Source organism: Dreissena polymorpha, chromosome 14 (genome assembly GCF_020536995.1).
Source record: "Dreissena polymorpha isolate Duluth1 chromosome 14, UMN_Dpol_1.0, whole genome shotgun sequence".
Lineage (NCBI taxonomy): Eukaryota > Metazoa > Mollusca > Bivalvia > Myida > Dreissenidae > Dreissena > Dreissena polymorpha.
In genome coordinates, this window is record NC_068368.1 from 70,445,147 (window position 1) to 70,463,523 (window position 18,377).

The window sequence follows — 18,377 nt, forward strand, 5'->3', positions numbered from 1 at the left end:
AAAAAAAAAAAAAATCGGGGGGGGGGGGGGGGTATAGTGTGAGGGTGTGGTGATAATTTGTGAGATGATCTTACAAAAAAAAAAAAAAAAAAAAAAATCAAAAAAAAAATTTGGGGGGGGGGGTGGGGGGGGTGGGGTGGGGGTATAGTGTGAGGGTGTGGTGGTCATTTGTGAGATGATCTTATAAAAAAAAAAAAAAAAAAAAAAAAATTAGGGGGGGGGGGAGGGGGGGAGGGGGGGAGGGCACGGGGGATGGTTTGGGTGAAGTCTATTGTGGTATGTCAGGTAAGAGTAGTTTCATCAAAGTATCAATCAAATCTAATCATAAATAAAGAAGTTATGGCAATTTTAGCAAAATTTAATAATTTGACCTTGAGAGTCAAGGTCATTCAAAGGTCAAAGTAAAATTCAAGTTGCCAGGTACAGTAACCTCATGATAGCATGTAAGTATTTGAAGTTTGAAAGCAATAGCCTTGATACTTCGAGTGGATCGAAACACAAAATTTAACCATATATTAAAAGTTACTAAGTCAAAAAAGGGCCATAATTCCGTAACAATGACAACCAGAGTTATGCAACTTGTCCTTTTACTGTACCCTTATGATAGTTTGTGAGTGTTCCAAGTATGAAAGCAATATCTATGATACTTTAGGGGTAAAGTGACCAAAACATAAATCTTAACCAAATTTTCAATTTTCTAAGTATAAAGGGCCCATAATTCCGTCCAAATGCCAGTCAGAGTTACATAACTTTGCCTGCACCGTCCCCTTATGATAGTTCATAAATCTTGCAAGTATGAAAGCAATAGCTTTGATACTGTAGGAATAAAGTGGACCTAAACACAAAACTTAATCAAATTTTCAATTTTCTAAGTATAAAAAGGGCACATAATTCTGTCAAAATGCCAGTCAGAGTTACATTACTTTGCCTGCACAGTCCCCTTATGATAGTTAGTAAGTGTTGCAAGTATGAAAGCAATAGCTTTGATGCTTAAGGAATAAAATGGACCTAAACACAAAACTTAACCAAAATTGTCAATTTTCTAAGTATAAAAAGGGCACATAATTCTGTCAAAATGCATGCCAGAGTTATCTAACTTTGCCTGCCCAGTCCCCTCATGATAGTAAGTAAGTGTACCAAGTTTGAATGCAATAGCATTGATACTTACTGAGAAAAGTGGAACTAAACGCAAAACTTAACCAAAATTTGCAATTTTTTAAGTATAAAAAGGGCACATAATTCTGTCAAAATGCACGCCAGAGTTATCTAACTTTGCCTGCCTAGTCCCCTCATGATAGTAAGTAAGTGTACCAAGTTTGAATGCAATAGCATTGATACTTTCTGAGAAAAGTGGACCTAAACGCAAAACTTAACCGGACGCCGACGCCAACGCCAACGCCAACGCCAACGCCAACGCCGACGCCGACGCCAAGGTGATGACAATAGCTCATAATTTTTTTTCAAAAAATAGATGAGCTAAAAAAGATTTCCAAATAATCAGTGAAAACATATTCATTTTTATTTATACTTAGGTTAATTTTAATACTCAATGTTCCATATTATATCTCAATACAAATAGGGGAGGTCATAATTATTAATCAAGCACTTCTTTAATTGGACATAAATATGTCAACATCAGAATGTGTACCTTCCTTTTTTTTAATAAGTGCAATACAAAAATAATGTAAGTAAGCACTGAATTATATTGCAAATTCTCTTCCAATTTCCTGAAACATGCATATCACATTTATGTAAAACAGGTTACTTGATACATTTCATAAATTAAACAAATTATCCACTAGTCTATAAAGATTCTTTATAAGTGACAGCACTAAACATATGCTTGGATACAATAATTAATTGCATATGCCGTTTCATGTAATCTAGAATGCAATATTTTTTAAATAATAAACAAATACTCCAGACTCACCAAGTCTCTGGTCCAGTCTGCTCCCTTCTTTCCAAGGTATGAGAACATCCTGGGAGTCAAACTAGAAAACAGGAGAATGCACAGAAATGAGGACATCAGTCTCTATCCAACAACCACACTGCATGTTTGTGCAGTCATCTGCCACCTCACTGGTCATCTACTGAATAACGCACGACAGGTCTGGTCACGACTTGTTTACTGTTGCCCCTGGCAAGTAGTTTTTCCCATGTGATATAATCAAACTGTCACAAGGCCACATAATGACTTAAAAGCAGGAAATGAAGTAGCGACAATGTCCAGGTATACACAATTATGAACAATGAAGTAATTATGTATTTTTTCAGGCAAGAGTATCTGTATGATTGCAATAATAAAGCCTGATCTGGCTAGAGATTGGTGTGCTGTATATATATAATACTTTGCCATCAATAAAACATGCCTGCCATTTGTTGTTTTCTACACCTCTAGACATTTTTTACTATTTTATTCTTATGTTTTTTTAAGTATAACAATGACATCATTGCTACTTATAAGTGTGTGAAATTCAAATATTGTCTCACTTTTAATCCATGGGGCATGGTGTACACGACTTATCAAACTTCTGTTTTTGTTATGAAACAACAAATACACTATAACTAAATGCCCTTCAATAATAGTATACAAACATTATCAAAACTTATTAAATAGGTTATGCTTTTTGATGAAAAAGTTATATTGCAATCAATTAGACAGATCTATTTTTGTATCATTATAGTAATAATTTAATAATTTAATTAATGGATATTTTTAAAGTAATTCAGCGATTTTTTCATTCTGTATAAAGTACCGCAAAACAGCACTTTCCTAGTAAGGAAAATTTTTATTTCCCAATGACTGTAAAAACAATCGCAATTGGAGGTTTTCAAAAAATTTATTTTTTACTAAACATTTGGTTAGTTTACCTATTCAGCTTTATGGACTGAACATAAGCAAATATAATATTGACAACTTGACAACACTTAGTTATCAATTGTAAAGTCTTTGATAGCAATAACTCCATACAACACTTAGTTATCAATTGTAAAGTCTATGATAGCAATAACTCCAATACACCAATTTCCCAATGTGAAGACTTCACGACCCAATATGAAGGTTTTTCGTGCATATTTTTCCACATTGGGCTGGTACCAGTACTTTTACCAATTAGGCAAAAAAATCGCTGTAATTATTTTGCACACACAAAAACTTAACTTATTTTATACAGTGATTTTTTTTCCTTCTTTGTAAAGTACCGGAAAACGGCACTTTCCCAATCTGGGAAAAGTTACATATTTCCCAAATGAAGGTGTTTTTTTTTTCTTTTTTAATGAACTTTAATTAATTTACTTATGCAGCTCTATGGCTTGAACCTTAGTACATACAATATTAATGACTTGACATCAGTTATTCTCAATTTTAAGGTATTTGTTAGCAAAAAAATCAAATACAATAATTTCCCAATTTGAAGATTTCACGACGCATTTTCCAAAATTATAGGTTTTCAAGACTCAAAATTTCCCAATTTTGAAGATTTCACGACTCAAGTTTTCCCAATTGGACCGGAACAGGTACTTTTCCCAATAGGACAAAAAAAAAATCGCTGTTATATTTATCCACTTTTGCTACAGAACTACACATACCTTCCTAATTTTTTGTTCAAAGGCCCACACATACAGCATCAGCCTTCCCCCAGGCCGTAAAATGCGTGACAGTTCTTGCAGTGCAGCCACTCTGCGTTGAAAGGAGCAAAAATGATGGATAACCCCTATGGACAGCACCCCATCAAAACAGCCAGTGCGATAGGGAATGTGCAGATTGTCAGCGTAGGATACCTCATAACCTGACAAAAGGCAATTAATTATTTTCTCTTGCGTCAAATTTGTGACATCTGGGCCTGGTTGCTAAAATCTTTTACGGCCATTTAATCAAACAGCCATTTTTAAGCAAGTTATTAACCCATTTAAGCCTAGTGGACTCTCCCATCCTTCTAAATTGGATCAATTTATTTCCAAAATTAGTGATGTCTAATATATTTATTTCTATATAAGAATATTTCTAACAAAAATACCTTTAAGCAAACAGCGCAGACCCTGATGAGACGCCGCGGCGTCTCATCTGGGTCTATGATGTTTACCAAGGCCTTTTTTCTAGACACTAGGCATAAATGGGTTTATGAAATGAAACTGTTAACGCTGACATGAAATCGTAAATTATGAGCAAATTTGTTTGCTGAATTCTTTTGAAAATGTTCGATAACAACGTTGCTTTTAAAATTAATGTTATCTGGGTCAAAGTCAACAGACTTTAACTAGACATTCAACTTTTGAGCAGCCAGACTTTTTGATTATTATTTAACCCAAATTAACACTAAATTGATTAAAACATGTCATGTTATAATTCACATATACATCCTTATTAAAAATACATAACTCCATAGATTTAGGTCATTTTTTTATATTTGCAAAAAATGTTTTTAATTAGCTCTGAATAACAACTATTAAACCAATGATCCCTTTCACAGCCCTGTCAGTGCCCCACCTTTTAGCTTGGCATCGTCCACCAGTTGCTGACAAACGTCAATTCCTGTTTTGTAGACCCCAGTGTTCACACCCAGGTATCTGCCATTGCCACAGCCTGTTAATGACAGATCTAGTCATGAATAATGTGATTTTACTTACCATATTTGGCTTGGTCTAGCTAGTCAAGTGTGGGTATTTATATAACATTTTGGCTATAGAAAATTTTTCAGGTGAAGCATATTTGAGTGACTTTGTGAGAAATAAATTACAACCAAGGCCAACCAACGACATAACTTTAAATAACGTCAGTTATAGAGATTATATAAGGATGATGTTTTAGCATGAGGACAAAATTAGTTATTTTCCCCACGCTTTTCGGAGAAAAAGTGGGGATATTGTGGTTATGTCCGTCTGTCCGTCCTAGCCACCTGCTCCTCCTACACTATTAGCACTAGAACCTTGAAACTTACACACATGGTAGCTATGAGCATATGTGCGACTGAACTATTTGGAATTTTGATCTGACCCCTAAATCAAAAGTTATGGGGGTTTGGGTGGGGCCGGGTCAGAGATTTTTACTCATTTTTTTAGGTTATTTTACTATAATTTCTTTATTTCTTTACCGATTGTCTTCAAATTGATACTGAACCTCTCTTATGACAATACGGTCAATCTCAAATATGCATGGCCCCATTACCAACCCTGGGGCGCCCTGCCCACATAGGCCACGCCCACCCAAAATTGCCTTTTACTATAATTTCTTCATTTCTACACCGATTCCCTTCAAATTGATACTAAACCTCTCTTATGACAATACGGTTAATCTCAACTATGCATGGCCCCATCACCAACCCTGGGGCGCCCCCCCCCCACACACACATAGGCCAAGCCCACCCAAAATTGCCTTTTACTAGAATTTCTTCATTTGTACACCTATTCACTTCAAATTGATACTGAACCTCTCTTATAACAATACGGTCAATCTCAGCTATGCATGGCCCCATTACCAACCCTGGGGCGCCCCTCCAACATAGGTCACGCCCACCCAAAATTGCCTTTTACTATAATTTCTTTGTTTCTACACTGATTCACTTCTAATTGATACTGAACTTCTCTTATGACAATACGGTCAATCTCAACTATGCATGGCCCCATTACCGACCCTGGGGCGCCTCTGGGTCAAACATGCGGCGTGAGGATACGAGTCGGTCTCTGCAGCGCTATTTCTAGTTTAAGACAAAATATATATGTATAACATATATATACTAGAAATGGCGTGGCAGAGGCCGACGCGTATCCCCACGCCGCATGTTTGACCCAGGGGAGCCCCATGGTTTGTAATGGGTCCATGCATAGTTGAGATTGACCTTATTGTCATATTAGAGAAGTTCAGTATCAATTAGAAGTGAATCGGTGTAGAAATGAAGAAATTATAGTAAAAGACAATTTTGGGTGGGTGTGGCCTATTATGGGCGTGGCGCCCCAGGGTTGGTAAAGGGGTCATATATAGTTGAGATTGACTTTATTGTCATAAGAGATGTTCAGTATCATTTTGAAGTGAATCAGTGTAGAAATGAAGAAATTATAGTAAAAGGCAATTTTGGGTGGGCGTGGCCTATGTGGGCGGGGTGCCCCAGGGTTGGTAATGGGGCCATGCATAGATGAGATTAACTGTATTGTCATAAGAGAGGTTCAGTATCAATTTGAAGTGAATCAGTGTAGAAATGAAGAAATTATAGTAAAAGGCAATTTTGGGTGGGCGTGGCCTGTGTGGGTGTGGCCTATTATGGGCGGGGCTCCCCAGGGTTGGTAATGGGGCCATACATAGTTGAGATTGACCGTATTGTCATAAGAGAAGTTCAGTTTCAATTAGAAGTGAATTGGTGTAGAAATAAAGAAATTATACTAAGACAATTTTGGGTGGGTGTGCCCTATTATGGGCGGGGCGCCCCAGGGTTGGTAATGGGGCCTTACATAGTTGAGATTGACTGTATTGTCATAAGAGATGTTCAGTATCAATTTGAAGTAAATCGGTGTGGAAATGAAGTAATTATTGTAAAAGATAATTTTGGGTGGGTGTGGCCTATGTGGGCGGGGCGCCCCAGGGTTTGGTAATGGCGCCATGCATAGTTGATATTGACCGTATTGTAATAAAAGAGATTCAGTATCAATTTGAAGTGAATCGGTGTAGAAATGAAGAAATTATAGTAAAAGGCAATTTTGGGTGGGCGTGGCCTATTTGGGCGGGGAGCCCCAGGGTTGGTAATGGGGCCATGCATAGTTGAGATTAACTGTATTGTCATTAGAGAGGTTCAGTATCAATTTGAAGTGAATCGGTGTAGAAATGAAGAAATTATAGTAAAAAGCAATTTTGGGTTGGCGTGGCCTATGTGGGCGGGGCGCCCCAGGGTTGGTAATGGGGCCATGCATAGCTGAGATTGACAGTATTGTCATAAGAAAGGTTCAGTATCAATTTGAAGTGAATCGGTGTGGAAATGAAATTACAGTAAAAGGCAATTTGGGGTGGGCGTGGCCTATGTGGGCGGGGCGCCCCAGGGTTGGTAGTGGGGCCATGCATAGTTGAGATTGACCATATTGTCATAAAAGAGGTTTAGTATCAATATGAAGTGAATCTGTGTAGAAATGAAGAAATTATAGTAAAAGGCAATTTTGGGTGGGCGTAGCCTATGTGGGCCGGGCGCCCGAGGATTGGTAATGGGGCCATGCATAGTGGAGATTAACTGTAATGTCATTAGAGAGGTTCAGTAACAATTTAGAGTGAATCGGTGTAGAAATAAAGAAATTATAGTAAAAGGCAATTTTGGGTGGGCGTGGCCTATGTGGGCAGGGCACCCCAGGGTTGGTTATGGGGCCATGCATAGCTGAGATTGACCGTATTGTTATAAGAGAGGTTCAGTATCAATTTGAAGTGAATCGGTGTAGAAATGAAGAAATTATAGTAAAAGGCAATTTTGGGTGGGCGTGGCCTATGTGGGCAGGGCGCCCCAGGGTTGGTTATGGGGCCATGCATAGCTGAGATTGACCATATTGTTATAAGAGAGGTTCAGTATCAATTTGAAGTGAATCGGTGTAGAAATGAAGAAATTATAGTAAAAGGCAATTTTGGGTGGGCGTGGCCTATGAGGGCGGGGTGCCCTAGGGTTGGTAATGGGGCCATGCATAGATGAGATAGACCGTATTGTCATAAGAGAGGTTCAGTATCAATTTGAAGTGAATCGGTGTAGAAATGAAGAAATAATAGTAAAAGACAATTTTGGGTGGGCGTGGCCTATGTGGGTGTGGCCTATTAAGGGCGGGGTGGCCCAGGGTTGGTAATGGGGCCATACATAGTTGAGATTGACCGTATTGTCATAAGAGAAGTTCAGTATCAATTAGAAGTGAATTTGTGTAGAAATGAAGAAATTATAGTAAAAGGCAATTTTGGGTTCGGTGTGGCCTATTATGGGCGGGGCGCCCCAGGGTTGGTAATGGGGCTTTACATACATGTAGTTGAGATTGACTGTATTGTCATAAGAGATGTTCAGTATCAATTTGAAGTAAATCGGTGTAGAAATAAAGAAATTATTGTAAAAGGCAATTTTGGGTGGGCGTGGCCTATGTGGGCCGGGCGCCCCAGGGTTGGTAATGGCGCCATGCATAGTTGAGATTGACCGTATTGTCATAAAAGAGATTCAGTATCAATTTGAAGTGAATCGGTGTAGAAATGAAGAAATTATAGTAAAAGGCAATTTTGGGTGGGCGTGGCCTATGTGGGCGGGGCCCTCCAGGGTTGGTAATGGGGCCATGCATAGCTGAGATTGACCGTATTGTCATAAGAGAGGTTCAGTATCAATTTGAAGTGAATCGGTGTAGAAATGAAGAAATTCTAGTAAAAGGCAATTTTGGGTGGGCGTGGCCTATGTGGGCGGGGCGCCCCAGGGTTGGTAATGGGGCCATGCATAGCTGAGATTGATCGTATTGTCATAAGAGAGTTTCAGTATCACTTTGAAGTGAATTGGTGTAGAAATGAAGAAATTATAGTATAAGGCAATTTTGGGTGGGCGTGGCCTATGTGGGTGGGGAAAAAAGTGGGGATAATCATTGTACACCTTTTCTTAGAACTTTAATACATGCATCAATAACAAGCATTTTAACCTTTGCAACACACTAATGTAAAGTATTGTTAATAACTGCTATAGTTAATATTGATTTTTCCTCTACTTTCTCTCAACTTTTCTTGCTGCCCACGCACACGCTTCTTGAGATATATGATTTTCAATATGGTTCATTTCACGTTATCATACCTCAAATGTTTTTCCCGATGTTAAATTTTTCATATACCCATAATGCATCCCTACATTATTTTAATATGCTATACGAAATATATCCCAGTGAGTCTTTGATTTATAATACACTCCAGATGTCTTGCTTAAAACAGAAGCACAGATTTTCTCAAAATACTGTCAAAGCTAATCATCAGTACACGCTTATTATAATGAATAAAACAAATACATGTTGACGAGTGCTTGATTTGCATGTAAAAACTGCTCCAATGGCCTTGTTTCTTATTGAAAGTATTTCAATATCATAGGCATCTTTCTCAGTGTAGTAAATACTCCCCCCTAAAAGATTAATGTGCAACTTATCAGTAGACATCAATCTCCTTGGGGTTAAATATTACCAATACTCCTCAACTGCATTTAATACTTACATTAAATTAAACCCCAAAGACTTCATGATTGCTTTTCTTCTTTAACACTGTTTAAAAAGAAATATCGTTTGAAGCAAATTGTTGATTAGGCCACAACAAATTGATGTGTTCTACGGATTTTAGCCAACCAGGATTTGAGCGAGCGAGCGAAATAAAAATAAATTTACTTTAATTCCATTTTTTTTAAATGGCAGACGAGCAAAAACCGAAAAAAAAATGTTTATATTAATTGATACTATATTTTAACAAAGCACATACATTGGTCTAATTTGAGTGCAAAATAGACTAGTATACATTCTAGTATAATGACTAGTACTATTATATATATTTATAACAATAGCAGTACAACAATAATTTTTTAATCAAATCAATTTAAACAAGCAATTTTGTTGAATTGATATCCCCCTCCAATAATCTTATGGACAGTTTTATTGACGGAATGGACAACGCCAACGTGCATCATCCTCTTATCCATATATATATACTCATACCAATTTTCAATGAAATCCGTCAAAGCACTTTTAAGATATGGCTCCAGACACACAAAAAAGCATTTTTTCAAGATACAAAGGGCCATAGCTCCGCTTTATTATCCAATGGTGTACAATGCCATTTGGCGTGCATCATCCTCTTATCTATATACATACTCATACCAAGTTTCAAGGAAATCCGCCAAAGTACTTCCAAGATATGGCTCTGGGCACAAAAAAAGCATTATTTCAGGTTACAAAGGGCCATAACTCCGTCATTAACAGATGGTGTACAACGCCATTTTGCATGCATCATCCTCTTATCCATATATATACTCATACCAAGTTTCAATGAAATCCGCCAAAGCACTTCCAAGACATGGCTCCGGACACAAACAAGCATTATTTCAGGATACAAAGGGCCCAATAACTCCGTTATTAACAGATGGCGTATAATGCCATTTGGCGTGCATCATCCTCTTATCCATATATATACTCATACCAAGTTTCAATGCAATCCGCCAAAGCATTTCCAAGCTTTGGCTCTAGACACAAAAGTGCCGGACAGAAGGACGGTAAGACGGAGACAGACGGACAACGCCAAAACAATATCCCTCCGCCTATGGCGGGGGATAAAAAACAACATACTTTTCCAAGAAACATGCAATCATGGATGACTAGAATCAGCTTAAATCTTAAGACAAAACAAATAAAATCTGTAGAAATAGAAGTAAAACTGGTAAAGACTAAACACTTATATTTTTAAAGTTAAAGCATTAGGCCGTTTAATCCAATCCATGATTTTTCATTTTCAATCACAACATGTCAACACTAATACACTATATGAACATAATTTTGTTTTGGTGTCATTTTCAAACCAAAACAAAGTAGGAATGGTTGAAGGCCTGAATGAGTACACTTGCCTTTTTGCTTTTTAACAAACTTCTTCGCGCCAGAAGTTTTTGCCTCTTTTCCAGAATGTCGACAAGACACACAAATTGGTCTGACTATGGAATATTTTAAATACAAATTTATGCATCGTTGTCATCTAACAAACTGGCAGGAGTTACACAGTAGATGTATCCCGATGCAGATGCTGCTGTGAGGAACAAAGCACAGAAATCATCAGTAATGCGATGATTTATTGCAACTGGCGGAAAAATTACGCTTCCATTAACATCTTTTGCTAACACAACAAGGCAGACCGACGCCGCCATTATTTAACCATTAACCAATCAATATCGGAAAGCGTTATTACAGTCTATATCGTAAAATACGTAGGCTAAATTAAACTAAATCATTAAAGAAATATGTGCGACTGCGGGCGCAAAATAAAAACAAGGGACAAAATTGTCACAAAACCAGGTTTTCATTGTGAAAAAAAAATCTGATAAAGGGAGAAAACTCAAACTGAACTTTTGAAATGAACAAACAAAATTAACCCCCTTTGTAAGTTTGTTTAAAAAAAAAAAAATCTATTTTTAGTCGTGGCGACCTTGACATTGGAGATATTGACGTGATTCTTTCGTGCGACACACCGTACCATGATGGTGAACAAATGTGCCAAATGATTTTAAAATCTCACAATGAATGACATAGTTATGACCAGGACAAGCTCATTTATGGCCATTTTTGACCTTTGAACTCAAAGTGTGACCTTGACCTTGGAGATATCGACGTAATTATTTTGCGCGACACACCGTCCAATGATGGTGAACAAATGTGCCAAATGATTTTAAAATCTGACAATGAACGACATAGTTATGGCCCGGACAAGCTTGTTCCGCCAGCCCGCCAGCCAGCCAGCCAGCCAGCCAGCCCGCCCGCATTCGCCAATCTAATAACCAGTTTTTTCCTTCGGAAAACCTGGTTAATTAAACTATATTTATTTCGTTTTACGATTTTTAGGTGTTGGAAATCCATTGAACATTTAATCAATTTGTTGTGGCCTTACTGTCAACACACCTCGAGTAGTGCTGGATAGCCAAACACCAAAGCAGCTCACCATAAGCACTTAATATGAGAAACAGAGTACCAGAACTTAAAATTTATACAAAGGCTCCTTGTTTTAAGTTCTGTAAGTCTACCATTTCCTATTTCGGCTTAATAAAATTGGGCTTTCTTACCAATATCAGCCACCAATGCTCCAGAGGGAAACTTTTTGAGGAATCTTTTAACGTTGGGCCAGGCCTTGTGCTCTATTTGGATCATGCATGGCGCGATCCTGTTGTACACTCCCTGCACATGCTGGTGCTCAAACAGCTGGCCTTGACACACCACACCAGACATCGCATCATCTCCCATGGCTCAATACCTCTGTAGAGACAGTAGACCAAACAGTATTTAACCTTTTCCCCTATAAGAAGCAAAGTGAAAATGGCTTTTGCAACCAGCATAAAACCAGAACAGCCTGCGAGTATCTCGCAGTCTGTTCCGGTTTTATGCTGTTTGCTGCTCATTAGTATCTAAGGGCTGAAAATGAAGCTTTAAAAATTTGAATCTTAGTAAGAAAGGTCTTTAATAAAAATTTAACTTTCTGGGGGACTACAAATGTGTGAAAATATGTATCCAAGTGGTAAAGGGTTAAAACCTGAACTTTGAAATAATGTGCTTAATGTGCTTCTACCATTTCCCATATTTTAGATCACACTGTTAAGAACATGTAAAGTAGTAAGAATCCATGTATCTTTAATCAATATTTGTGGTACACAAACCATTTCCTGATATTATAGTATCTCAAATCACATTGTTAAGAACCTATATAAAAATAGAACCAATGGATCTAAATCCATTATATCCAAAATACAATTATGTCCTGCTAGTCAGACAATTAACAATCTCCCATGGTACAGACTGCGGCTGTGTTTGTCAATTGAAAAGAACCATTATTATCTTGACAAGGAATCATTAGAACAAATGTTTTCATGGCAAGTTTTATGATGATAGGGCAAAAAAGGAAAACAGGATCTCAAGTGTAAACAAGCTTCTTCTTTTATCTGACCTATTGACCTAGATTTTAACCCCAATGGTACAGTTTGAAAACCGCTGAGATATTATTTCCACAAATGTTCGGATATAGTATCATCAGTGATTTTTTTTCACTATTTTGGGAATTATTATAGGCCCAGGTCTCTTTGGATTGGGAAAAATCATGGTGTTTTGACCAAAATTGGGAATTAAAAAATGAGAATAAAAGTGTAAGTGCAAGTGTAAATATTAAATTTAACAAGACTATTGTCAAGCAATATGGCCCCCTACCGGTGAAAACTCCACCATTTTCAGCAATATTTCTAGTCTATTTGTTGCCATAGCAACCGGAATTCTTGATGTAGGAACAAAATTAAATGACGTGCATAATCTCCATATTGCCATCTATCCATGTTTCAAGTTTCATGAAAAAATATGAAGTACTTTTAAAGTTATCGCAGGATCCACCATTTTCAGCAATATTTCTAGTCTATTTGTTGCCATAGCAACCAGAATTCTTGATGTACAAACAAAATGAAAGGATGTGCATTTTCTCCATATTGCCATCTGTCCATGTTTTAAAATATTAAGGAACTTTTAAAGTCATCGCAGGATCCAGAAAAGTGTGACAGACTCACACACGCACAGAGCGCAAACCATACGTCCCCTCTGGTTTCAGCGGTAGGGGACAATAAAGTGTTACTTGTATAGCTGAAAGGGAGATCTACTAAATATTGAAATATTGATCTAAAAAATTTTTTTTACTTCAATTCGAAATTTTTAGGTCCCATTTGGGAAAAATATATGCTTTTTTCCATATTGAATGGCGCAGGATACCTGAGCCCCGATAGTGAACAAAAAAGCACTGCTCATGAAAGTTGGACAATAAATTTTGCCTCTAAAGTGTTCACAAGGTAAATGTGGACAACAGAGTGACTCTTTACGATGGAAAAAAGATGATCGCATAACAAGTGTGCTTTGATTCCTGTTAATTGCTGACCTGAATTTAATGACACCCAAGTTCACTGTTGAAAACTTGACCTCCTGATCTAGTTTTTGAACCAGATTTAAAGATGGCCTTTGTTTGGTCAAGATAAACATTCTGACAAACGTTTTTCAAAATTGAGTCGTCAATATGGTTTCTAAGTGGTACCAAAATCTGTCTAAGATTTGACTTGTTCACCTAGATTGTTTACGTACATGACCCGGATTTGAAATCAGCTTAGATACAGTTCAGATAAACATTCTGATCAAGTTTCATCAAGACTGAATGAAAAATGTGGCCCCTTGACTTGTAACATGCTAAATGTTAACTTCACATTCCCCAGGCCACATGAGGACAATGTGTGATCATTATTGCTCACCTTGAGCACTTCATGATATATCTACAGCCCTTAGGTTATTAAGATAGGTCAGTACTGATATGTGAATGAACAATTATTTTATACTCCTCAATGTGGATGGTGAACATTCAGATGCCTGGTCTCTGAGTTTATAGAGAAGAATTGTATAGGCAGCTAGCATCATTTTAGTTAAAAGCAAATTCAATGAGAGGATGTCTTTCTCATGATGACCTTTTCTGTAATGTTTTTATCCTGCCAATTCACAGAACATGTGCCATGCTATCACATAAATATCACAACAACCAGTGTCAAGCCATCACCTCTGGTTTCCGAATATAGCTTTCTACAACATATATCCAATATCAGCCATGACAAAATTTAATAATGTCCACCTACCTAGACTGTGTCCAATGTCACAGCATATCTTGTTTAGAACAAATTCTATTAAGTGAACTCCAGAAGCAGTGTCATAAAACGATGGACATCACAGAAAAGATGGCTTTCTCTTCATGTTGATCACACTTTCGGCACTTGACACATGCTGAAGTGTTCACCTGAACACAACTCTGTGAAATACAAAGTCAAAAATCAATAGTTTGGATTGACTTCCACAACAACATCACATTTTAAAGTAACAAGGATTACTAGCTAGGTACATTAATTGCATTTGAGCTAACTTGATATGTTGTTTTCTATAGTGTGCCCCTGAAGTAAATGCTCGTCAGACAGGGGAGAGGGCATGGGCGAAAGGGGGGGGGGGAAGAGTCAAAAACATTAATTTGGGGGGGGGGGAGAGTCAAATACATTAATTTAAAATAACAATGATAAGTGTACAAACTAAAATTAAAGATCTTTGTCAGTGAATTGAGACCTTGATAATTGCATTTGTCAGCAACAAATTATTAAAAGTGAGGAATATTATCAAAATTTATATAAAACCCCTCCCAGATATATAAAAAATACAAAGCAGATATGACAGTTGGCAAACTCCCACAAATCCAATCCACTTTCAATGGAGGACAGTATGGCTAGTACATGCCCTCCTTCTGGCGCATACAAATATGAAACATATACAGTGATCAAACAGAAATAAGAATTAATTCAATTTTATAGATTCAAATAAATTGACATAAATATGAAGATTATTAGTTTGAAAAAATTAGTAGACAGTGACCAATTTAGCGTCAGAATTCCCAGGTACGTTTCAGCACATTTTCCGTACCCAGGGTACATTTAAGTAGTACCTGAGCCAACAATGACCAATCGAGCCTTACTTAATCCACATTCTTAATCTAGTAACAATATTTGATTGTTTCTAACAAATATGTTGGCTCTTAAAACACTCTTAATGAAGGAACATGAACCATATCACAATACTATAAACTATAAATATACACCATGATTTATTTCCAACATAAAACACAGTTAACTTGTTAAACCAATAAACTTGATTAATGATAGCATTTTCAGGTTCAAGTACTGAGGGCAAGAGAGACACACACCATTTATTTCACCACAATCTGTTTGTGTGCTTGTTCACAAACTGTTACAAAATACAGGGCTTTCATAATGAAAATTTGGGAGTTATTTTCTGCTTATTTTTATCACATCACTTTAAAACAGATATCATGGAAGGATACTCCTCCTCGCCTTATTTTAGGTTAATCTAATACCTCTAGCTTGGGCTTCCAACATGTTCACCAAAGTTTGTCCCAATCCATGATTATAATGTTTGAGGTTCAAATTTTTTATTTTGTCTAAAAAAACAACAACTTTTTCTAGTAAAATACATATCCACATTAAAACTAGAAGCCTGTTTGAATTGAATTAAGTTACAGTCTTCAAAAACTGTACCATGCCAGTATCTTGACCATTTGCCTTTCATTAAGTATTGAAATTGAAATTGGAGACAGCGACACAGCTGCAAGAAGACGAAAAAAATCTAAGAAAATTGTGACATGAGAAATGCTTTGAGCATAATTGATAACAAACAATATTATAATGTAAGCCTTGTTTTGGGAAAACTGGGCTTAATGCATGTGTGCAAAATGTTGTACAATATAAGCCTGTGCAGGCTACACTAGCTTCCTGGTAGTCTGTACAGGATTTTCAGGGACAAAACTTTCCTGTTTTTGGTATTTTTCATTTTAAAGGGGTCTCTTTAGCCCAAATCCAGTTAAGGTCGTAAAAGTAGTCCATGATGTGCAGACTATGCAGGATAATATGGGATGACACTCTACAAACATGCATCATTGAGACGTATTTCCCAGACCAAGACTTATGTCTTCAACAGTTTCTATTAACAATCCTACACCCTTTGTACAATATTGAGATTGGCAAACAAACACCTCCCCAGTTTACAGCCCTTGCACAGCAATAGAGTTTTAGGAGTTAATCAATGGTGGCTTGAGCTCCTGTCAATTAGCCGCTAACAGCTCCACCATAAGTCGTAATTTTCAGGAAAAACGATTGCGAGTAAATGCCGCACATGGCACAAAAGTTGGAAATCTATACTGCAACCTCAAATGAATCTGAACTGCAAGGGCATAGTGGCCTTGATTTTACGATTCATTTGCTAGCATATATGCACAGATACACAGATATATGTAAGCTCATCACTTTTGTTCTCTTCCCATCAAATGAATGCATAGTAAAACAGATAATTTCAAAAAAATAATAATATACCCAGATACATGATAATTACAAATTTTAGTTCGAGCATTACATGTCATGGAGATTTGTATTTGTCGACATGTGGAATGGTTTCAGATCAGTATTACATAATAAACCACTGGAACATTATGAATATCATAGTTGAATGGCATAGCAAATATTGCCCCAGAGGGTGCAGATTTTACATTTACTCTTTAAGGAGGGCAATATTAAATATTCACATAACCTTTCATTATGATATCTATTTAAAAACATGTTTACTGGAATTAAATCCACAAAACACTTTTAACTGCAGACTCTTGAATGATTAACAGTTCAGGTACAATTACATCCAAATAAGTGCATGCATTTAGTTTGGGATGTAACAGAATTTGAGCATAGCTCTGGAAAAACAAGGCCTAATGCATGTGAGTAAAGTATCCCCCTATATTAACCTGTGCATTATGGAAAAACAAGGCCTAATGCATGTGAGTAAAGTATCACCCTATATTAACCTGTGCATTATGGAAAAACAAGGCTTAATGCATGTGAGTAAAGTATCACCCTATATTAACCTGTGCATTATGGAAAAACAAGGCCTAATGCATGTGAGTAAAGTATCACCCTATATTAACCTGTGCATTATGGAAAAACAAGGCCTAATGCATGTGAGTAAAGTAACACCCTATATTAACCTGTGCATTATGGAAAAACAAGGCCTAATGCATGTGAGTAAAGTATCACCCTATATTAACCTGTGCATTATGGAAAAACAAGGCCTAATGCATGTGAATAAAGTATCACCCCATATTAGCCAGTACAGTATGGGAAAATAATGCTTAATGCATGTGAGTAAATTATCACCCCATATTAGCCTATGCAGTATAGGAAAATAATGCTTAATGCATGTGAGTAAAGTGTCACCCCATATTCGCCTGTGCAGTATAGGAAAATAATGCTTAATGCATGTGAGTAAAGTGTCACCCCATATTCGCCTGTGCAGTATGGGAAAACCAGGCTTAATGCATGTGAGTAAATTATCACCCCATATTAGCCTATGCAGTATAGGAAAATAATGCTTAATACATGTGAGTAAAGTGTAACCCCATATTAGCCTGTGCAGTATGGGAAAACAAGGCTTAAGGCATGTGAGTAAAGTGTCACCCCATATTAGCCTGTGCAGTATGGGAAAACAAGGTTTAATGCATGTGAGAAAAGTGTCACCCCATATTAGCCTGTGCAGTATGGGAAAACAAGGCTTAAGGCATGTGAGTAAAGTGTCACCCCATATTAGCCTGTGCAGTCTGCACTGGCAAATCAGGGACAACACTTTTTGCTGTTATGGTATTTCTCTTTTAAACATAATCCAGTCAAGGCGGAAATTATCATCCCTGATTAATCTATGCCTACTGGACAGTCTAACATAGGAAAACACTTTATGCGCATGAATTTAACGCGGTTTTCCGAGAACAACGCTTATATTATGTAAATGCACATACTGATGATGTTACTTAATGATAAATAGCCAACAATGCATGAAATTAAAGAATTAATAAAAATAACTAATATTTTCAATTAAATGATATAAATGTTCCAACATAAGAAAAAGTTGTTTGTTTCTGTCATTTACATTTCTTACTTAATTCTTTACTATGTAACCATAAGACTTACAATACCAACACATTTTCAAACAAAACTTACGTGAAGTTTTGAAGCAAGCATCAATCTAATTCAAACAATTCCTTTACAACACTTTGAACACAATAA

The 18,377-nt window shown here is 36.9% G+C and overlaps 1 protein-coding gene across 2 annotated transcripts in view; it reads right to left on the bottom strand.

The window, feature by feature from the left end:
- LOC127858938 (uncharacterized) overlaps positions 1-18,377 on the bottom strand; it is a 49,122-nt gene that overhangs the window by 8,608 nt on the left and 22,137 nt on the right. For both annotated transcript variants that reach the window (XM_052396305.1, XM_052396304.1), the window contains exons 2-6: positions 14,355-14,524; positions 11,775-11,964; positions 4,487-4,582; positions 3,589-3,788; positions 1,931-1,991 (exon numbers count right to left, since the gene is read on the bottom strand). In XM_052396305.1, the coding sequence (XP_052252265.1) occupies positions 1,931-1,991; positions 3,589-3,788; positions 4,487-4,582; positions 11,775-11,952 (535 nt within the window). In that variant the 5' untranslated portion in view covers positions 11,953-11,964; positions 14,355-14,524. The remainder of the gene's footprint in view (positions 1-1,930; positions 1,992-3,588; positions 3,789-4,486; positions 4,583-11,774; positions 11,965-14,354; positions 14,525-18,377) is intronic.